At 44.5% G+C, this 23,831-nt stretch overlaps 1 protein-coding gene across 1 annotated transcript in view; it reads right to left on the reverse strand.

The window, feature by feature from the left end:
- LOC308296733 (brefeldin A-inhibited guanine nucleotide-exchange protein 3-like) overlaps positions 1–23,831 on the reverse strand; it is a gene marked incomplete at both ends in the record, with an annotated part of 135,687 nt that overhangs the window by 24,154 nt on the left and 87,702 nt on the right. Inside the window, 10 exon segments of the mRNA XM_080740060.1 lie at positions 3,705–3,817; positions 4,762–4,893; positions 7,004–7,106; positions 8,912–9,026; positions 9,950–10,126; positions 15,320–15,448; positions 16,399–16,543; positions 20,312–20,415; positions 21,549–21,671; positions 22,870–23,005. Coding sequence (XP_080596186.1) covers positions 3,705–3,817; positions 4,762–4,893; positions 7,004–7,106; positions 8,912–9,026; positions 9,950–10,126; positions 15,320–15,448; positions 16,399–16,543; positions 20,312–20,415; positions 21,549–21,671; positions 22,870–23,005 — 1,277 coding nt within the window.

Consider the following 23,831-nt stretch of genomic DNA (forward strand, 5'->3'; position numbering starts at 1 on the left):
TCACCACGAGGTGTGCACTGCTGGCCTCATGTCCCTGATGTCTTCACCACGAGGTGTGCACTGCTGGCCTCATGTCCCTGATGTCTTCACCACGAGGTGTTCACTGCTGGCCTCATGTCCCTGATGTCTTCACCACGAGGTGTTCACTGCTGGCCTCATGTCCCTGATGTCTTCACCACGAGGTGTGCACTGCTGGCCTCATGTCCCTGATGTCTTCACCACGAGGTGTGCACTGCTGGCCTCATGTCCCTGATGTCTTCACCACGAGGTGTTCACTGCTGGCCTCATGTCCCTGATGTCTTCACCACGAGGTGTGCACTGCTGGCCTCATGTCCCTGATGTCTTCACCACGAGGTGCTGGCCTCATGTCCCTAATGTCTTCACCACGAGATGTGCGCTGCTGGCCTCATGTCCCTGATGTCTCCACCACGAGGTTCTGGCCTCATGTCCCTGATGTCTTCACCACGAGGTGCTGGCCTCATGTCCCTGATGTCTTCACCACGAGGTGCTGGCCTCATGTCCCTAATGTCTTCACCACGAGGTGCTGGCCTCATGTCCCTGATGTCTTCACCACGAGGTGCTGGCCTCATGTCCCTGATGTCTTCACCACGAGGTGCTGGCCTCATGTCCCTAATGTCTTCACCACGAGGTGCTGGCCTCATGTTCCTGATGTCTTCACCCGTTAATGAAGACATTACCAAGAACGCTCTTATATACCAAACTCTGCTGACATCATCACCAGGAATGCTGCTTCCTCATTGGCTGTATGGGGACACCTACATACATACATACATTCCCAGAATCCCAGCTTCTACAGATTCACTCGTACAACAAAATGTGTTTTACTTGAGAAAAAAATGCTTCTCGGGTAAAATATTAATATGCGATTAAATTGCGATTAATTAATTACAAAGCCTGTAATTAATTTGATTATTATTTGTTTTAATCGCATCCCAGCCCACATATACACACACACACACACACACACACACACACACACACACACACACACACACACACACACACACACACACACACACACACACACACACACACACAGAGAGATGATTATACTACTTGCACAAGTAACAATGGTGGTAAGAGCAGCAACAACGCTAGTAGCAGACCTTGGGGAAAATGAATAGAGTAGTGAAGTGTGACGTAATTTACCCATCCTACCTGGTTCTCGGTTTTCTTCTCCATTCTGAATTCCCATTGACCTTTTTCATATCGCGTCACATAAGAACTGTGTTCCAATTATAAACAACAAATGATCTCAGCGGTTTCACTCATAAGGATATGAAGAATCAACTGATGGTGAGAAAACGCTAATGTTACTGTCACTGAATTAGTTACATTTTCGCTAGAAACAGGCTTTATGAAATATGAGTGACTGACTATCATAAACCACACAGAGCCACCTCCCCGACAATATCGCGCAAACCGTTATTTTTGGACCACAATGCTTATATGAGACGATTTTAAGATGACTCAATGTTATTCTCCATAGAGAATTACTTCATTGGAACCGGGGGATGAGCAAGTGATGTCATGACTTTGTTACTCTATTGGGGAACCCTGGTCTATGACATCATGACAACATACTCACCCAATCTTCCTGTCAGTGCAGCATTGGAGAGAGAGAGAGAGAGAGAGAGAGAGAGAGAGAGAGAAATTAGAATCTATGTCAGAGGTCTTCAACAGGGGGTCCCCAGAGTTACTACAGGGGGTCCTCCAAATCTTTGTGTGATAGAAACTTTTTTCTCCTTTTTCATATTAACCACTTAAACACTAGTGTCCATATCGGAGTACTTTAGCCAAAAATAGCAGATCGACAGTGAGCTTGCAGATCGGCTATTTTCGGCAAAGAAGTTTGGTGTAGAGGGGAAAAAGAGCAGACTAAGTACAGATTAAAAGAACAGGTTTATTAAGTATTGACGGTTCAAGTGGTTACATTTCTGACAACACAAATTGATATGAATCCAAAATACACTGATGATTGTGCTGTCAAACAATGAAACTATATGGAATCTATGAACAGGTTGTGGGGGTCCCTGCTTCATCTCTCTCTCTCAAACAAGGGGTCCTTGGCCTGAAAACGTTGAAGACCCCCGATCTATGTTATACAGGCATTTATGAAACTATGCTTTATAGCTTTATAGTGGAGATACAGCTTTTTAAATGGTGTAAGAAGTCAGTCTGTGCCATGTTCCACATGGCAGGAAGTGGCAGCCACAGTTTAATCATTCTCATTTGGCCGCTGCAAACCACAGTTATCTGCCGACTGAACAGCCTGACAGTTAATAAATATATGTATGAAGTGTGGGTCATGAAAGTATAAGGTCGCGGGTGCAAGCGGCCAAAATGGGTTTCCTCAGACGGGTGGCTGGTATCTCCCTTAGATATAGGGTGAGAAGTTCAGTCACCCGAGAGAGACTTGGAGTAGAACCGCTGCTCCTTCACTTGGAAAGGTTGGGGCATCTAGTACGGATGCCTCCCGAGCACCTTCCTAGGAAGGTCCTCGATGCACGTCCCACTGGGAGGAGACCCCGTGGCAGACCAAAGACCAGATGGAGGGATTATATCTCCAAACTGGCTTGGGAACGCCTCGGTATACTCCCAGAGGGAGTGGAGGAAGTTGCTCAGGATAAGGAAATCTGGAGGTCTCAGTTGGAACTGTTACCCCTGCGACCCGATTCCGGATAAGCGGTTAAAGATGGATGGATGGATGGATGGATAAATGTATGTTTTTTTCGATATTGTCACATGTCCCGGTTTTACAGCGCTTCCAAATTCCGATCTCCCCGGCTGGTAAAACATCACATTCCAGAAAAAAAACACGGGATTGTCAGATTGAGTAAAAAAAAAAGCTTTGAAACTACAGCTTTATCACCAGGCAGAGGCTTTGAAACGCTACACGTGTACGTGTGTGTGTGTGTACATGTACGTGTGTGTGTATGTGTGTGTGTGTGTGTGTGTGTGTGTGTGTATGTATGTGTGTGTGTGTGTGTGTGTGTGTGTATGTGTGTGTGTGTGTGTGTGTGTGTGTGTGTGTGTGTGTGTGTGTGTGTGTGTGTGTGCGTGTGTTGTGTGTGTGTGTGTGTGTGTATGTATGTGTGCGTGCGTGCGTGCGTGCGTGCGTGCGTGCGTGCGTGCGTACGTGCGTGCGTGCGTGCGTGCGTGCGTGTGTGTGTATGTATGTGTGTGTGTGTGTGTGTGTGTGTGTGTGTGTATGTGCGTGTGTGTATGTGTGTGTGTGTGTGTGTGTATGTATGTATGTATGTATGTGTGTGTGTGTGTGTGTGTGTGTGTGTGTGTGTATGTATGTGTGTGTGTGTGTGTGTGTATGTATGTGTGTGTGTGTGTGTGTGTGTGTATGTGTGTGTGTGTGTGTATGTGTGTGCGTGTGTGTATGTGTATGTATGTATGTATGTATGTGTGTGTGTGTGTATGTGTGTGTGTGTGTGTGTGTGTGTGTGTGTGTGTGTGTGTGTGTGTGTGTGTGTGTATGTATGTATGTATGTATGTGTGTGTGTGTGTGTGTGTGTATGTATGTATGTATGTATGTGTGTGTGTGTGTATGTGTGTGTATGTGTGTGTGTGTGTGTGTGTGTGTGTGTGTGTGTGTGTGTGTGTGTGTGTGTGTATGTATGTATGTATGTATGTGTGTGTGTGTGTGTGTGTGTGTGTGTGTGCGTGCTTACCTCTTCTGCTGCTCTGAGGGCAGCTCTATGATGAGAACACAGGACTGAGCATGCTCAAAGCCTTCCTTGCTATTGGGCGTCTTGGGGGAGCACTGGCTGTCCAGCATAAACACCTGCAACCATGGTGGAAAGTAACTAAGTACATTTACTTTAAGTACATTTACTTTAAGTACTTTACATAAACACCTGAAACCATGGTGTGGTGTAGAAAATGTAACTTTTACACTCTATTTATTCTTTTGGGTTATATATCCAGATAAAAAAAAAAAAAAAACGCAAAAGTTCTAAGAATAGGGTTTTTACCTGTGACGTCATGACTTTTTAAGTTTTTATTTTATTTTTTTCCTGTATAGTCAAGTTTCCGGCAGAGCAGGCCACTCATTCTGTGTACCTTATTGACCAAATTAATAGAAAAACACTAAAATAAAAGGTATGCAGGGACATGCTGGCCATTGGGAAAAGCGGGCCAACTCCCGAACGGCCGGTTCATTCCCGGCCGGTCCAGGCCGGCCATTAGGAAAAAAATAAAATGTCGGCCTTTGTTCCATTTTGGGGGCTGGGCGGCCAACAAAGTAAATCGTCACTGTCGTGCAGAAACCTCGTATCTCCAAGTTTCAAATGTAAACATTTTTTCGCAAAGCAAAGCCCTGCTTCATCATACAAGGCTGTCGCACAAAAGTAGTGAAAACAGCAGATCTACAAGCACACAACGCCTCGCGGTGTGAGGCGTTGTGTGCTTGTAGATCTGTTTAAAAAGCTGTTTTAAAGCTAAATCTGTTTAAAGCTGTTTAAATCATTTTTAAAATGATAAATACAAAACAAACGGTTTTGGACATTCAAGGTTTCCACCCGACAACGACAAACAAACTCATGTAATTGGCCCACTGGCTTGTCACTTGTCATGATCTGAAATGGCAAATCTTTGAGTAGCAGCAGCAGCGCTATAGAGAGAGATCTCTCTCTATAGCGCAATGAGGGCCTCTACAACTCTTTTACTCTCTTTTACTCTTTTAGTAATTCAGTAGTTACTGATCAATTAAATGAATAATGTGTGTACCTGCTGAGCCATGGCTTTGATCCTCCAGAACTCCGCCTCGGCGCTCGGTGACGGGGACGGAGCCGCCACTTTCACCTCACAGGCGTCGCCCGAGAAACTGTCGGAACCGCTCCGAAAACATGACAACAAGTTCTGGAGAGATTATATTATTATCACATTATTAAACCTGTCTGAACCGCTCTGAAAACACCACAACAAGTTCTGGAGAGTGTACAGATTAGGACATTAACGACTTGTGATTTTTGCAAGTCGACTCGACTCAGTAAAACGTTTAGTTGAAGTCGACTTTATTTGATGATGTCATCACATCACACACGACCCCCCGATTATTCTGGGGGGTCCCCAGATGATTAACTTAATGTGAAACATTGTTTTCTCACTCAACTGTAAACAAACCAAGATGTAGTTTAAGTGTATAGAGGGTATCTGCACATTTCTAAAGTGACAATTTAAGGACTTTTCAACACCTCTAAAATGCCAAATTAAACATTGGCCAAATTGTTAAATATTAGCAGAAATTGTAAATATATATATATATATATACCTGTATATATATATATATAGATATGTGTGCGTCGAGAAACGGAGCACTCGTGGTGCGGCACGGGGCGGAACAAGCGGTCGCCACAACAACGTCCTCCAGGCGGAGCCGCTCGATTGTCCACGACATTGCAAGCGGCGCGAAGGCCAGCGGACCTTGGTCCTGCTCTTCGCCCCCGAGCGCCGCAGGCGCGAGTGGCCGCGAAGAGCGGGCCAGGGCCGCGCGGCCGGCGGAGCGCCGCGCGAGTTACGAAGCCGTGGTGAATGCAATCGTTATATTTATGCCCAGGCCGTAAGGCCTGGGCAAGCTAGGCTAGGCTAGGCTAGGCTAGGCTAGGCTAGGCTAGTAAATAAAGAAAGAGAGTCGCAAACGAGTGACGTCAGCGCCTTCACTAGTGAATGGCTGTCGTCGCCATCTGGTGGTGATTAGTGTGTGGTGAACGACAAAACAAGCGCTCTTACAATGAACGTCCTGAGTTACCCAAACATACTGTAACATATATATGTATATATATATATATGTATATAATATATATATATATATATATATATATATATATATATATGTATATATATATATATATATATATATATATATATATATATACATATATATACATATATATACATATATATGTATATATATGTTACAGTATGTTCAAGAAACCAGTAAAAGTTGTCAAGGAGCACTCGTTTTGACGTTCACCACACACTAATCACCACCAGATGGCGACGTCAGCCACTGCTCTGCCATTCACCAGAGTGTATATAAGAGAGTTACGTCACGCTTTGAACTCGCCGCAGACCGGAAGTGTTTACTCTTTATTTACTAGCCTAGCCTAGCCTAGCCTAGCCTAGCCTAGCCATTAGCTCCATTGTAGTCACTTGGACAGGGCGTTTAACGTGCGCTTGCCCAGGCCTTACGGCCTGGGCATAAATATAACGATTGCATTCACCACGGCTTCGTAACTCGCGCGGCGCTCCGCCGGCCGCGCGGTCCTGGCCCGCTCTTCGCGGCCACTCGCGCCTGCGGCGCTCGGGGGCGAAGAGCAGGACCAAGGTCCGCTGGCCTTCGCGCCGCTTGGGGCTTCGTGGACCCAGGGGGGCCTCGTAACTCGTTTGGGCTTCGTGGATACAGGGGGGCTTCGGTAGCCGCTCGCAGTGTCGTGGACAATAGAGCGGCGCACCGCCTGGAGTACGTTGTTGTGGCGACCGCTTGCTCCGCCCCGTGCCGCACCACGAGTGCTCCGCGTCTCGAATGTGCTGTTTCTCTAATATACTATGACATATATATATATATATATATAATATATATATATATATATGTATGTATATAATATATATATATATATATATATATATATATAATATATATATATATATATATATATATATATGTATATAATATATATATATATATATATATATATATATGTTACAGTATGTTTGGGTATTATATACATATATATATATATATATATATTATATACATATATATATATATATATATATATATATGTATATAATATATATATATATATATATATATATATATATATATATATATATATATATGTATATGTATATAATATATATATATATATATATATATATATATATATATATATATATATATATATATATATATATACATATGTGTCTGTGTGTTTGTGTGTGTGTGTGTGTGTGCGTGCGCTCCTACCTTCACAGGCTCCAGGGTAGCAGAGAAGGCGTCTTGCAGAGCACAGCAGGCCAACCTCCACATCTCCTCTGAGAACACTGGACCTACTGTCACTAGGATGTACCTGTAACCATGGTTACCACACACACACTGTCACTAGGATGTACCTGTAACCATGGTTACCACACACACACTGTTACTAGGATGTACCTGTAACCATGGTTACCACACACTGTTACTAGGATGTACCTGGACACACACACACACACACACACACTGTCACTAGGATGTACCTGGACACACACACACACACACACACACACACACTGTCACTAGGATGTACCTGTAACCATGGTTACCACACACTGTCACTAGGATGTACCTGGACACACACACACACACACACACACTGTCACTAGGATGTACCTGTAACCATGGTTACCACACACTGTTACTAGGATGTACCTGTAACCATGGTTACCACACACTGTCACTAGGATGTACCTGGACACACACACACACACACACACACTGTCACTAGGATGTACCTGGACACACACACACACACACACACACTGTCACTAGGATGTACCTGTAACCATGGTTACCACACACTGTCACTAGGATGTACCTGGACACACACACACACACACACACACACTGTCACTAGGATGTACCTGGACACACACACACACACACACACACACACACACACACACACACACACACACACACACACACACACTTACACAGAGGCTCTCTCTCACACACACACACACACACACACACACACACACACACACACACACACACACACACACACACACACACACACACACAGATCAATGACAGTATTAAAGGGGCAGTTTGCCATTGCCAAGCTATTTTCACAATTTCTGCCTCTACCCACGTCTTTACTGGAGAATGTTTTGCACCAAACCTCCGGTTAACAGCAGACATACAAGCTGACGTCGCGTTGCAGATGCAACCGTTGTGAGCTTGTAGATCAACACTCGGCTGCGACGCCGGAAGCTCCGTGCAACTTCTGCGCAATGCATGATGGGATGTGGGAAAGTTGTGGATATATTTGACAATTTGGACAATGTTTAACTCATTTGTAGCCGATCCCGAGAATACTCGTGAAAAATACTCGAGTATTTAGAGTGCCGATCCCAAGTATACTCGCGAAAAGTACTGTATATGGAGTAACGCCGGTTCTCCTACCCTGTAGCCCAGCGGAAGGTCCTGGCACGATCGGCCTCGCCGATTCATCATCATCACGGATCCACGTGCACAAAATAGTAATCCCATAACATGGAGGCCGACGGTGGATCTCATCTTTAATGTCCATTTTCTCCAAACAACACTTTCAAAGGGGAGGATGGCAGTAGATTCTCGCTAATAAAACACATGTTGAAAGGCTTCGATCCGCCATTACACAACCACATGTTGATGACGACCGCTTCCGGTGAATGACGTAATGACGTCAAACCGGAAGTGTTTACGCTATGGACTTCTGGCCTTCAAAATAAGACAACGGTCGCGGATGCAGCCTGCGGGAGGCACGCTGGACATGTTAACCCGTTCATTTCTGGAGCACTAAATGGGTTAATTTGTCATTTTAGAGGTATTAAAAAGTCTTTATAAATGTGCAGATACCCTCTATACACTTAAACTTTATGGTGGTTTGTTTACAGTGAGAAAACAATGTTTCACATTAAGTTAATCATCTGGGGACCCCCCAAAATAACTATAATAATAATAATAATAAGTGTGTGATGTGATGACGTCATCAAACGATAAAGTCGACTTCAACTCAACGTTTTACTGAGTCGAGTCGGTTACCTGATACAGGAGCATCCCACTCTAGAGATGGCCTCGTTGGGTTCAGAAACACAGTGTGTGTGTGTGTGTGGTAACCATGGTTACCTGATACAGGAGCAGCCCACTCTAGAGATGGCCTCATTGGGTTCAGAAACACAACACACCAGCAGCTTGAACACATCCTTCAGCATGATGTTGACCAGAGCCTCGTAGCCGTAGTCTGTACACACACACACACACACACACACACACCACGCACACGCGCACACACACATACACACACACCACACACACACACACACCACGCACACACACACATACACACACACCACACACACACACACACACACACACACACACACACACACACACACACCACGCACGCACGTGCACGCACACACGCACACAACAAAAACAGAAGTTTGTATTAGTATAATAATCAGGAAAAATACCAGGCTGGTATTTCACATGGATGATGTCACTGGAGGGCGGGTTCTGAACCGTTCTCAACATGACGATCAAGCAAAAATGTATGTAAAGATGTGGGAGAACGTGCTGTACTGGGTTAGGGTTAGGGTTAGGTACAGGTAGGTTAGGGTTAGGGTTAGGTACAGAACGTACTGTACTGGTCTCCCTTCTCAGCGAGCCCACAATGGGTGCGTTTATATGCACAAATGTATTCCACTTATATTCGGAATGACTGCTCATTCAGAATAGAAATGCTCATATAAACGTTTAGGAATGGCCATTCCGGTCTGACCCCAATGAATTTTCATTCTGGTCTGAAGGGGTGGTTTATGCCGTTTCAATCGGGATACATTTGTCATATAAACGCTCCATTCGGAATGAACTGCTGTCTGGAATAAATGAAGTATGTTGCACTGAGTACTCCCCCCCCCCCCCCCCACACCCCACCCTTCTCCGACCTGAAGTATACTGAAGTATACATGCCCACAGTTCTATTCCGAATGAATCCTTTGGTCATGTAAACGACAGTGGAATGAGGGATACTTGTATTCAGGTCCCATGTAAACGTTTGGGTATGAAGCTCTATTCAGAATAAGTTCATTCTGAATGCCATTCTGAATGTGCATATAAACGCACCCAGTGATTGTTACAGACAGACAAAAAACACGCAGCTACCTGATTGGATGAAGGTGGTCACGTGCTCCACCACCAGCTCACAGGTCAGACCAATGGCGTGCTTGAAGTTGGCGGCGGCCAGGTCCCAGTAGGCGTGGTCTCCATGACTCCGCTGCAGCCACAGTGACATCACAGGAAGTAGAAGCTGCACCACCGAGAAGATGGCGAACCCCGGACCTGAGGATGACATCACAGTGACATCACAGTGACATCACAGTGACATCACAGGAAGTAGCAGCGAGAAGATGGCGAAGCAATAGACCGTAAAATATAAGGACAGTGCGAAGCCATTGGTTTCTATGCAGCGTAACTGAAGTATTTTGGGTCCTTGGCATGGGTGTTGCCATCATAGATTGTAAAAGCACCAGAGGATGCTATTGGCTGCCAACGGTCACGTGCAACCGCAGGGATACATGGGAGAATGTGGTCGGAGCCTCCCGAAATACAGCACATGAAGAAGAACACAGCCGGCTGGTATCAGTTTAGTTGGCCACGCCCCCCGCAACTTTATTATCAATTTTAACATAAATGGGACCATATTTTCACAAAACGCATATCATGGTGATTGAAAGGCAATTTTTAACTAGCGATAGGAACCATAAAGTATTCATGAAAATGTTAATTAAGGTTAGAAAACGAAAGGGGAAAATGAATGGGGTCCTGGCAATGAGAACAATCAGCCGGGGGGGAAAACAGCGCAACTAGCGGCCAATCATAGGAAGTTTTAGTTCCGTATTGGAGTCATTTTAAATCGGCGGAACTATGCCCCTGGGCGAAGCCCGGACCTGAGGATGACATCACAGTGACATCACAGTGACATCACAGTGACATCACAGGAAGTAGCAGCGAGAAGATGGTGAAGCCCGGACCTGAGGATGACATCACAGTGACATCACAGTGACATCACAGAAAGTAGCAGCGAGAAGATGGTGAAGCCCGGACCTGAAGGAGATGGAGAGAGGATGAAGAACTCATGTCCAAATAAGGCAGTGCCGGACCGTACCGCACATTCCCAATATAAACGAACATGGCGTCGCCCGCCACAGTAACATGCGGTCGTATGGATCTCGCTATGAAACAACAGCAGCAGACATGTTTTACTGTGTTTGATTACTAGTTAGAAGCTCCTATTCTGCTTGTTTCTTTGGTTATAGCTCAGGCGTTTGGGGCAGTAGTTTGATGGAATCGTGCACTTTATGAAAGAAGCATGAAATTTGGCACACAGTTAGAACATGCCATATGGAACATTTTTGGCTATAGGGCCATCGCAGATTTGTCTTGGGAAACTTGTGGGAGCCAATCAAAGTTGAGCTCTCATAGACTTTACTATGGAGTAAAATAATACAAAAAGTAAGTAGCATGTGAAGGGTCAAACTAGGGTTTTTTTCGGGATTCTAAATCCAATGCAAGCATTTGTTTTGCACGAAAAACATTCCTTTCCGAGAAACGGCCACCACAAAACTGTGAAAAGTTAGAACATGGCATGTTCTAACTGTGTTGCATGCTTCTTTCATAAAGTGCACATTTTGCCTGAAAGGCTCGGATTTAGCAAGTAGCAACAGGTCAGACAGCCAACATGACAACACCAATATGGGTCGCTTAACGGCGACGTCATCTGCTTTGCTACTGTTGTGATTGGTCGGGCGGTGAACCAATCGCAGAAGACTGCCACTTTGGCAACGCCCATCCCAGAAACGGCTGTAGCAAAGAACCTCTCAGCAAGAAAGGACACCAACGTGAAACTCTCTGTGGCAAAACTAGCACCGGAAGTTCGGTGAATAACATTGGAGTCTATGAGTGCCGGCTGGGACAGCTCATGAACAAAAAATAATTCTGAACGTTAAAGACCTTTATAAAATACTCAGCTCAGGAATATAAAAGAAAACATGTCACACATTGTTTTCTGTTGTGTTGCTTTTCGGTGAGTACACTGTATAACATTATAGAGGCATCTAAAGAGCACAAAGTATGTTTCTGAACTTGCTAGTATCGCGAGACTCTCCACCATTCCCTGTCTGGAATCAAAATCTTGCGATATCTCCGAGACAGAAACCGCCGCCGCCGCTGTTTAGCTGCCTCAATAACATTATGTATCGTGCACATCGAAAAGCAAGTGATTGTAAAAATACCTGTGATATGTCTTCTTTTATATTCCTGGAGCGATTGTACAACAAAGGTCTCAATCGTTCAGAATTATTCTTTGTTCATGAGCTGTCCCAGCCGGCGCTCAGAAACTCCAATGTTATTCATCGAACTTCCGGTCAGTGTTAATTTTGTCGACTAAGACTAAGACTAAAAGACTACAAGATTTTGATATTTTGTCGATAAGACTAGACTAGACTAAAACAGTTTCAAAAGTCTAAAGCTGGTTGCACACTGCTGCGTTTTTCACACTGCTGCGTTTTTCACACTGCTGCGTTTTTCACACTGCTGCGTTTTTCACACTGCTGCGTTTTTCGTTGCGAAATGCGTTTTTCAGGGCCGAGTGGTGCGCGAAACGGGCGGCAGTGTGCAAACGTGACTGACACAACGTGAGTTTGATTTTTTTATTTGCGTGCTCCGAAATTCACTCCGATATCCGGCCCGAAAAACGCAGCAGTGTGCAACCACCCTCAAAAGACTAAGACTAAGACTAAATCTAAGTCTAATGGCTACAAAAATGAACACTGGTATGAAATTATAGCCAAATACATCTTTTATGTACGGTTTAGTTTGTAACAGGCAGTAGAAGACAATGACTTGTTCAGGGTTATGTGGTTATATTAGGCTAGAAAACCTATCCTAAAAGACGAATCCCAAACAACTACGACTAAAATGTTTTGATATTTAGTTGACTAAGACTAGTCTAGACAAAAACAATTTCAGAAGACTAAGACAAAATGGTGTGTTATTCAAAATTTGCAGAAAAAAATAACACTGCTTCTGGTGCGAGTTTGCCACCAAAAGCGCCACGGCGCATAGCCGTGGTGCGGGCGAGACCTCTCCTTCTTTGAGTCTTCTTGGGCTGTAAGTAGGAAGGGAGGGCTTTCAGACCGAATAATGGAGTGAAAGAAAACATTCAGGCTGAGTGTCAGGCTAGTGATCTGTCTGAGCAGGGTGAACAGTAACTCCAGGTTTAGGAGGCTGGTGTTAGGGGTTAGAGGTTAGAGGTTAGGGTACCTGGGACTACAGTGATCTCATCAAGGTGAACAGTAGTTCCAACGTGGGAGGCTGGTGTTAGGGGTTACGTTTTTTTTTTGATTGATTGATTGATTGATTGAATAATTTATTAGAATATTGCAATAGAAACAAGTACAGTTTCATGACAGTAAAGTCAAAGTCAAAGTCAAAGTCCCAGTAACTATGTCACATATATGTGCACTTCATTCTCCGCATTTGACCCATCCCCTTGGGGAGCGGTGAGCAGCGGCAAGGAGCTGCGCTCGGGAATCACTTGGTGAATTGACCCCCCAGTCCAACCCTTGATGCTGAGTGCCAAGCAGGGCGGCAATGGGTCCCATTTTTATAGTCTTTGGTATGACCCGGCCGGGGCTTGAACCCACGACCTTCCAGTCTCAGGGCGGACACTCTACCACTAGGCCACTGAGCTGGTGGTTATGTACAATTCACTGGTACAAGGTCAACTAAAAGGAGATCCTAGAAAGCCGAGGCTTATTTCCACAGGAACCACACTTTAAGTATCTCATATAACATTGAAAGACAGACGGATAGAACATAGTACTTTATCTAGGATAATATCAGTTTCAAAAGCATAACATCAAATACAAAGGCAGAAAAAAATAAAAAGGGGGGGGGGGGGGGGGGATGTAGCATGGGGGCTTAGTCTATTTACAAGTCACGGGTAGCAGCCGCCTGAAGGTGACTTTTCATACCGATTTTGAAGGAGGCTTGGGATTTGCTCTCCTTTAAGGCTTGTGGAAGGGCGTTCCACATGTTGATGGTATAGCAGGAGAACGAGTTAGCGCCTTGTTTAGTGTTAAATCTACGTTGAACATGATAAGTGGAGCTGCCTCTGGCGTTGTGATCGTGAACATCCTTGACCTTTAAGAAGTCGTTTGTCAGGTACATGGGTATCTTGGAGGTAGGTACCTGGTACTACAGTGATCTCTCTCAGCAGTGTAAACAGTAACTCCAACGTGGGAGGCTGGTGTTAGGGTTAGAGGTTAGAGGTACCTCGTACCTGGTACTACAGTGATCTCTCTCAGTAAGGTAAACAGTAACTCCAACGTGGGAGGCTGGTGTTAGGGTTAGAGGTTAGAGGTACCTCGTACCTGGTACTACAGTGATCTCTCTCATCAAGGTAAACAGTAACTCCAACGTGGGAGGCTGGTGTTAGGGTTAGAGGTTAGAGGTACCTCGTACCTGGTACTACAGTGATCTCTCTCATCAAGGTAAACAGTAACTCCAACGTGGGAGGCTGGTGTTAGGGTTAGAGGTTAGAGGTACCTCGTACCTGGTACTACAGTGATCTCTCTCAGCAGTGTAAACAGTAGCTCCAGCGTGGGAGGCTGGTGTTAGGGTTAGAGGTTAAAGGTTAGAGGTACCTCGTACCTGGTACTACAGTGATCTCTCTCATCAAGGTAAACAGTAGCTCCAACGTGGGAGGCTGGTGTTAGGGTTAGAGGTTAGAGGTACCTCGTACCTGGTACTACAGTGATCTCTCTCATCAAGGTAAACAGTAACTCCAGCGTGGGAGGCTGCTGTTAGGGTTAGAGGTTAGAGGTACCTCGTACCTGGTACTACAGTGATCTCTCTCATCAAGGTAAACAGTAACTCCAGCGTGGGAGGCTGGTGTTAGGGTTAGAGGTTAGAGGTACCTCGTACCTGGTACTACAGTGATCTCTCTCATCAAGGTAAACAGTAACTCCAGCGTGGGAGGCTGGTGTTAGGGTTAGAGGTTAGAGGTACCTCGTACCTGGTACTACAGTGATCTCTCTCATCAAGGTAAACAGTAGCTCCAACGTGGGAGGCTGGTGTTAGGGTTAGAGGTTAGAGGTACCTCGTACCTGGTACTACAGTGATCTCTCTCATCAAGGTAAACAGTAACTCCAGCGTGGGAGGCTGGTGTTAGGGTTAGAGGTTAGAGGTACCTCGTACCTGGTACTACAGTGATCTCTCTCATCAAGGTAAACAGTAACTCCAGCGTGGGAGGCTGGTGTTAGGGTTAGAGGTTAGAGGTACCTCGTACCTGGTACTACAGTGATCTCTCTCATCAAGGTAAACAGTAGCTCCAACGTGGGAGGCTGGTGTTAGGGTTAGAGGTTAGAGGTACCTCGTACCTGGTACTACAGTGATCTCTCTCATCAAGGTAAACAGTAACTCCAACGTGGGAGGCTGGTGTTAGGGTTAGAGGTTAGAGGTACCTCGTACCTGGTACTACAGTGATCTCTCTCAGTAAGGTAAACAGTAACTCCAGCGTGGGAGGCTGGTGTTGTCGAGGACAGTTGGACACGGCTGCTGTCAGCTGTTCTAACAGCTGGATCCACACCTGGATGAGACCTGGAACACAACAACACACAATTACAGCTTGTCCATATTGGCCGTCTAAGTCCAGACACCAAGTTTCGAGGCGGTACCATGCTGCGAACTGGAGTTATGGGTGTTTAAAGCTCAGCCAATAGGAAGACAGAGAGGGCGGGGCTTCAACAATTAAAGCTCGTCCCTATTGGCTGGAAAAAGTGTCAAGTCGTACGAACGTTTAAAAGTTGAAATCACGAGGCTAGGCAAAAGTATGCCAGTGTTCAGTGTGAGTGTGACGCATCTTTGTGACGGACAACGGCTGCAGGTTTCTACAGTACATTGCTCTGTGACGGTGGCAGTCGCAGTTCATCCCTATTGGTGGGAAAAAGGCCCAAGTATTGCTAGGCAAAAGTATGTAAAAGTAAGTAAATGTGAGAGCAAAGTGTGACAGCATGTGACGCACGTTTCTATACTAGTGTGTGTGTGTGTGTGTGTGTGTGTGTGTGTGTGTGTGTGCGTGCGTGCGTGCGTGCGTGCGTGCGTGCGTGCGTGCGTGCGTGCGTGCGTGCGTGCGTGCGTGCGTGCGTGCGCGTGCGTGCGTGCGTGTGTGTGTGTGTATGTGTGTGTGTGTGTGTGTGTGTGTGTGTGCGTGTGTGCGCGTGTGTGCGTGTGTGCGTGTGTGTGCGTGTGTATGTGTGCGTGTGTATGTGTGCGTGTGTGTGCGTGTGTGTGTGTGTGTGTGTGTGTGTGTGTGTGTGTGTGTGTGTGTGTGTATGTGTGTGTGTGTGTGTGCGTGCGTGCGTGCGTGCGTGCGTGCGTGCGTGCGTGCGTGCGTGCGTGCGTGCGTGCGTGCGTGCGTGCGTGCGTGTGCGTGCGTGTGCGTGTGCGCGTGCGCGTGCGTGTGCGTGTGTGTGTGTGTGTGCGTGCGTGCGCGTGCGTGCGTGCGTGCGTGTGTGTGTGTGTGTGTGTGTGTGTGTGTGTGTTCTAACCCGTGTCGTCATCAAACTCAGTCAGAACAGAGTCCATCCCGTCCTCGCTGCTCACGGATCTTCCCTGCGTTCTGATTGGCTGGCTGGAGAGCCGCGCCCCCAGGAAGACGGGCTTACACGGCATCCTGTAGATCCTGGCCAGCAGCTGTCAATCAAAGAACACATTGTAACATTGTTCACTCAACAGTAAACTACTGTATGAGTATCTGCATTTCTACCACTTGTTGTGGTCACATGTTCAGATACTGGATTATGATTGGCTTAAAACAGTGGTAAATCAGTCAACAACCTTGAGTAGGCTCATGGACCCCGCCCACTGTTGTGTTGCAGTTGATTGTAACTAAATAACCTTGCAAGTTACAACTGTGTTTTCTTTCATTTATATCAGGGCTGCCCAAAAGGTAGATGGTGATCTACCAGTAGATCTCAAAGGCTGTGCAGGTAGATCACATGACATGCCCCTAAAAATATATAATTAACACTTAAGTTGCAGTGATTTTTTTCTCTTCAATGTCCCGCAATGCCATGGTCTCCATAGACTTCCATGTAATTTATAGTACACGGATCGTGCACGCCCATGCCTAGAACATGCACCACGTGTGTGCCCACTGTTCACAGCTTTCAAACAAAAAAATCCGCTTGGAAATCCGTTCAGGCATTCATGATTTATCAGCCATTATGTTTTCTTCAGATGTAAACAAACATGGCTGCCATGTTTGAAAGTATGGGTTGGTATGGGGGTTAAACATGCAATTTCGCGATCGCGATCATGCCTAATACATTTCTGGAGGTCCAAAAAACATTTTTGAAAAAAAAAAATATTGAAAAAAAATATATATTTTTTTCTTCAAAAACGGCCCAAACTCGGGAAACTCTGGGTTGGCACCAGATGTGTTAATATCATCACAAAACCACTTTTGACATCTGTCAATAAAGGGCACTTGATTAACATCAAGAAGGGCCTAACATCTCCCTTCATGGCTTCCAAAGTAGGCAAATTGGGGCCAATGCTTTGCTTTCATAGCATTACAAAGAACCAGAAAACCTACCACTTCCTAGGGTTACCAACCGTCCCGTAAAATACGGGATCATCCCTTTTTTGGAAACTAAAAGACGTGTCCCGTATTGAACTGAAACGGGACGCTCTTTGTCCCGTATTTGAAGGTTGGGGGATAAATATGAATGACAGGATGATTTAATTGAGAAATGACAGCGATTCTGCCTGTCAGTGAGCTTCCACTCAGCTCTCCTCTGAGACAAGTGCTGCATCCCATTGCTGAGTGAGGCGCTGCGCTGTTTGTAAGCAGCCCATTGGCTTACACAGTGTTGCTAAGACACAGTCTCCACCCCCTACACAATCCCTTCCCATGGGCTGTAGGTTCAGTCCACATTAAGTTGCCTGCGCGAGACGATATGGGAGTGCGTGCGAGCGAGCATACGACAGTGCTCGGCTCAGAACATTGTTTAATGTCTTAAAAAGAACGTGTGACAGAAGATTGTGTATAAACAGATTAGACATGAATCCATAATAGATGATAGCCTAAACAACAAGGTGAAAAAGCAGGCAAGCAAGCAGAAAATAAGCCATGGGATGGTATTCCTGGGAGCATTACAGTAGTCTTGTCTGCCAACTAAAGTGACCCCAGACAGGCTGGTATGTGAAATAACATAAGCATTTTGTTTTTAAAACCTAATGGTTATTACTGTATGCCAATATGAGTGTTGGGTAACCAGAGAGTGGGCACATGATAACCAGGTCTACCTAGGCGATATATGTTTTGGAAAATTGAGAGAAATACAATATAGGACTACACTACATGATTTTAAGGTATAGGTTAGGTGGCCCAAAGACACCTGCATTAATATTGTTTAAGAAAAAATATGATTTAATATAGGAAAATACCCGTTTTAGCCAACTTTATAATCGAAAATACTTGATTTTTCGGCGGCGCCTTTGGCGCCGCATGTTTCATTAGGAGGTGTTCCGTATTTGAAACTCTGGGAGTTGGCAACCCTACCACTTTGGCACCGCATGTTTCATTAGGAGGTGTTCCGTATTTGAAACTCTGGGAGTTGGCAACCCTACCACTTTGGCACCGCATGTTTCATTAGGAGGTGTTCCGTATTTGAAACTCTGGGAGTTGGCAACCCTACCACTTTGGCACCGCATGTTTCATTAGGAGGTGTTCCGTATTTGAAACTCTGGGAGTTGGCAACCCTACCACTTTGGCACCGCATGTTTCATTAGGAGGTGTTCCGTATTTGAAACTCTGGGAGTTGGCAACCCTACCACTTCCATTCCATTAAGATATTTCCCATTCCATGTGTGTGTAATGCCAGTCCAGTTTTCCCAAAGCCCCCTCACGTACGTTTTTAAAAGTAGCTCTCAAGTCAAAAAAGTGTGGGCACCCCTGATTGACAGGTATATGGTAGAAGTGGTAGAAGATTTACAGGTATATGGTAGAAGTGGTAGAAAAGCAATTTACCATTCGAGGGTCGTTGGCTGATTTACCACTGTTTCAGGCCTCGTGTCACAACCCTAAAACAGTGGTAAATCAGCCAACAACCCACTCCCTCTCATGGTAAATGGCTTACTTTTTATACATTTTTATCCCACGATTTTTGCAACCCATTTTTCACCCAGTGCCAATTATCAAAAGTAATCCTGGGCGCTACAGACAACACGCCCCCAGCACACACAGCGTCCCCGCATGGGAATCGAACCCACAACCTTCTAGCTGTGAGGTGACAGCCCTACCAACTGCGCCACCGTGCCTCCATATCTTCATATTTGAATATTTCTAAAGTGAAGTAAAGTGAAGTGTACCAAATACTTTTATCACAAACTGAATGATTGTTTTGGTTCTCTCACTCTGGACAGAGTGGCTTTGAAGGGAATGAAGCTTTCTTTCTTTGATTTATTTTCCCACTTGTGCTTTTTCCTGCTTGGCCACTTTATCGCTGCTTGCAGCTATATTTTAGATTGTAATTAGAAAGCAAAGAAATTAAAACATTTTAACACACTTCTTTCCAGGATTAAGAAGCGACCAATGTCTTCAGTTGCCAACATCTACTTACCTTTTAATAAGCACAACGGTGCACAGATCATTAATAAGCACAACGGTGCACAGATCATTAATAAGCACAACGGTGCACAGATCATGCTCCACACATGTGCACGCCATTCACAGCTTTCAAACAAAGAAATCCGCATGAAAAAAGCAAGTGTGGATAGGGCTGTCACAATTATTACATAATCGTCTAGTCGTGATTATTTGACATTATCGCAATTATTTTGTCATAATCGTCATAATCGTGAATGTTGAAAAATGTCCGAAATAGTGGAAATAGCAGATCTACAAGCTCACAACGCGTCGCATCGCGACACGTTGTGAGCTTGTAGATCGGCTATTTCCACTATCAAAGTGATTTTTTTAAGTAGTAAGTTGTCAAATATGTCAGTAATTTCTTTGTATATTTAGGTTATGTGTCATATCTACCATGTACAACTTCAAAGCCTAAAAGCCAAACAGAAATGTAATTATCAACGACAAAAACACAATTAAATCGTTAATCGCCAATTATTTGAGTGACAATTAATCGTCATGTAAAATGTGATATCGTGACAGCCCTACTTGTGGAGGTAGTTTGGAGGTAGTTTATTACCTGGGAACACTTGTGGAGGTAGTTTATTACCTTGTGGAGGTAGTTTATTACCTGTGAACACTTGTGGAGGTAGTTTATTACCTGTGAACACTTGTGGAGGTAGTTTATTACCTTGTGGAGGTAGTTTATTACCTTGTGGAGGTAGTTTATTACCTTGTGGAGGTAGTGTGGAGGTCGTTTATTACCTTGTGGAGGTAGTTTGGAGGTAGTTTATTACCTGTGAACACTTGTGGAGGTAGTTTATTACCTGTGAACACTTGTGGAGGAAGTCCAAAGCGGGGATGCAGAGCTCAGTGGAACTGGAGCCACACATATGAACACAGTCTCCTATCTCTTTGTAGTCCACCTCGCCTGGACAGACACGTGGAAACATAACACATATAGTCAGTGTAGTCATAAAGATCATAAAGAATAAAGAGTCATCCACCTCGCCTGGAAAACACACATGGAAAAAAGGATAAGAATCCAGGTTTGTTTTGGATGTCTGAACGAGTGGTCACATCATTATTTTCAAAACGGCTGCACAATCGCATATTTCCGCCCGCATATTTCACCACATAAAATCACATTAACCCCCACATATTTTGCATCTGTGCAAGGCAGGAGCTCCTTTTGCACAAAGTAGTGCAATGCCAGATAGAGGGCGCCAGATCCCTTTGAGTCACACCCTACTACTACTTCCTGTTCATCCACAGAGCATTGATTCTAGTCGTTTTCTCCATTAGATTTATTTTCACTTTTTCCAACTTTTATCACTTGGGATGGTAAAAAGATGAGGCAGACAAATAAAATGTATTTTGACAAGTAATAAAAGTTGAAAAAAGTGAAAAGAAAGCACTTTAATCTGATGGAGAAAACAACTAGAATCAATGCTCTGTGGATGAACAGGAAGTAGTGGTAGGGTGTGACTCAAAGGGATCTGGCGCCCTCTATCTTGCAATGCACTGCTTTATGCAAAAGGAGAATTAGGATGGGAGAAGGTATGGGTGGATGGATGGGTGGGTGGAGGAGACTAACCCAGTCCTTTGATGAACTTCATCAGACACATGATGTAGTGGTGTAGTTAGTGGTGTAGTTAGTGGTGTAGTTAGTGATGTAGTGGTATATTTACTAACCCAGTCCTTTAATGAACTTCATCAGACACATGACGTAGTGATGAATGGGTGTAGTTGTGTAGTTAGTGGTGTAGTGGTATATTCATGACAGACTAACCCAGTCCTTTAATGAACTTCATCAGACACATGATGTAGTGGTGTAGTTAGTGGTGTAGTTAGTGATGTAGTGGTATATTTAACTAACCCAGTCCTTTAATGAACTTCATCAGACACATGATGTAGTGGTGTAGTTAGTGGTGTAGTTAGTGATGTAGTTAGTGATGTAGTGGTATATTTAACTAACCCAGTCCTTTAATGAACTTCATCAGACACATGATGTAGTGGTGTAGTTAGTGGTGTAGTTAGTGATGTAGTGGTATATTTACTAACCCAGTCCTTTAATGAACTTCATCAGACACATGATGTAGTCGGTGGCTGCGTTGGCGAACACCTGGATGTTGTCTGTACTGATGAAGGCTTGGAACACATCGAACACTGGAGCCTGAGATTTACCTGAGGAGAGGAGAGGAGAGGAGAGGAGAGGAGAGGAGAGGAGAGGAGAGGAGAGACATAGTAAAGCAATAAGCCATGTGAGGCTTGTGGTTACCGGGGTATTATACCGGCTGAGAGGGTCGGAAACACTCGGCTGACGCCTCGTGTTTCTCAACGCCTCTCAGACGGTGTATACTACCCCGGTAACCACAAGCCTCGCGTGGCTTATTGCTTTTCTAAAACGGTCACAATATTGCAACATGAAAATCATAGCAATCCATTATTTAAAGAAAAAAGTACACTTCTCCGCCACCAGGAAGAGACATTTCTTTGTTTACCAGCCACAATCCAGGAACGGAAGTCAGTGTGTGTTTATAAAGTCACGTCATTCTTTTTGCCAAAAAAATAGGGAAACAACACTTATGTGTTAGATCAGTCTCATGTTAAGGACCATATTCGATCCATACACATGTTTATTTTCATCCAGATTTAGCTGCTATGTGGGTGAACATCACATCAAAAACGCTAGCATAGCAACCTAAGCTAAACAGCCGAGTAGTGCCTGGAGAATAGAGGGCACTTGTTGCCTTTACAAGCCCCGCCCGGAGCCATTCAGTCACTGTCCTATGCATGCGGGCGGTGCTTAGAGGAAATCAAACGCTCGCTTCTCTAGTTCAGCCTGACAGCACTGTGGAAAGAAATAACGCACCTGGCTTTGATATAAACTGATTCAAGGTTATAGTCTCATATACCACAGCAACCAGCCAATCAGAATCAAGGAATGGAACTAGACGCTTTAGAATAAAAAACAAACACTCTCTGAAAGGGGGACGAGAAGGAAAATCACAGAGTGCATGGGTCAAGAGTGCAATGTAGTGGTTTAGTGAGGAATGTTTTTTGTGTAGGTAGTAAGGTATTGTGTTACCTATAGAACACTGTGACAGGGTGTAGTAAGGTATTGTGTTACCTATAGAACACTGTGACAGGGTGTAGTAAGGTATTGTGTTACCTATAGAACACTGTGACAGGGTGTAGTAAGGTATTGTGTTACCTATAGAACACTGTGACAGGGTGTAGTAAGGTATTGTGTTACCTATAGAACACTGTGACAGGGTGTAGTAAGGTATTGTGTTACCTATAGAACACTGTGACAGGGTGTAGTAAGGTATTGTGTTACCTATAGAACACTGTGACAGGGTGTAGTAAGGTATTATGTTACCTATAGAACACTGTGACAGGAAGTCCCTGCTGTGGGTCTTCCCGTGGACGGTCCTCAGCGCGCTGAACAGAGGTCTCCAACCGGACAGGATCTGAGGGGAACAAACTTCTACAAGCTCTCCTATTGATGTGACCACCTGCACACACACACACACACACACACACACACACACACACACACACACACACACACAGACACACAGACAGACAGACAGACAGACAGACAGACAGACACACAGACACACAGACAGATAGGGCTGTCACGATATGACATTTTACATGACGATTAATTGTCACTCAAATAATTGGCGATTAACGATTTAATTGTGTTTTTGTCGTTGATAATTACATTTCTGTTTGGCTTTTAGGCTTTGAAGTTGTACATGGTAGATATGACACATAACCTAAATATACAAAGAAATTACTGACATATTTGACAACTTACTACTTAAAAAATAACATTGATAGTGGAAATAGCCGATCTACAAGCTCACAACGCGTCGCCATGCAACGCGTTGTGAGCTTGTAGATCTGCTATTTCCACTATTTCTGTCATTTTTCAACATTCACGATTATGACAAAATAATTGCGATAAGGTCAAATAATCACGATTAGACGATTATGTAATAAAATTGTGACAGCCCTACAGACAGACTTTCAAATGTCATCAACCTTTATTTATATATATACATTTACACAATCGAAATTGACCAAAGTGCTGTACAGCGGAACACAAAACCATCACCAACATCAGTGTAAACAAAAACAATGTTAAAAACAAAAGAGACAAAATGTACACATCAGAAACAACAAGCAGCTCCAACATGAGTTTAAGTGTGACTAAAAGCTAGAGAATAAAAGTACGTTTTAAGCCGGGATTTAAAAGACTCAATGGAGTTTGCACTTCTAATAAAGAGGGGCAGGCTGTTCCAGAGCCGAGGGGCGGCTGAGGCCAAGGCACGG

This window comes from Nannobrachium achirus (genome assembly GCF_963921795.1).
Source record: "Nannobrachium achirus genome assembly, chromosome: 13".
In the NCBI taxonomy this organism is placed as follows: domain Eukaryota; kingdom Metazoa; phylum Chordata; class Actinopteri; order Myctophiformes; family Myctophidae; genus Nannobrachium; species Nannobrachium achirus.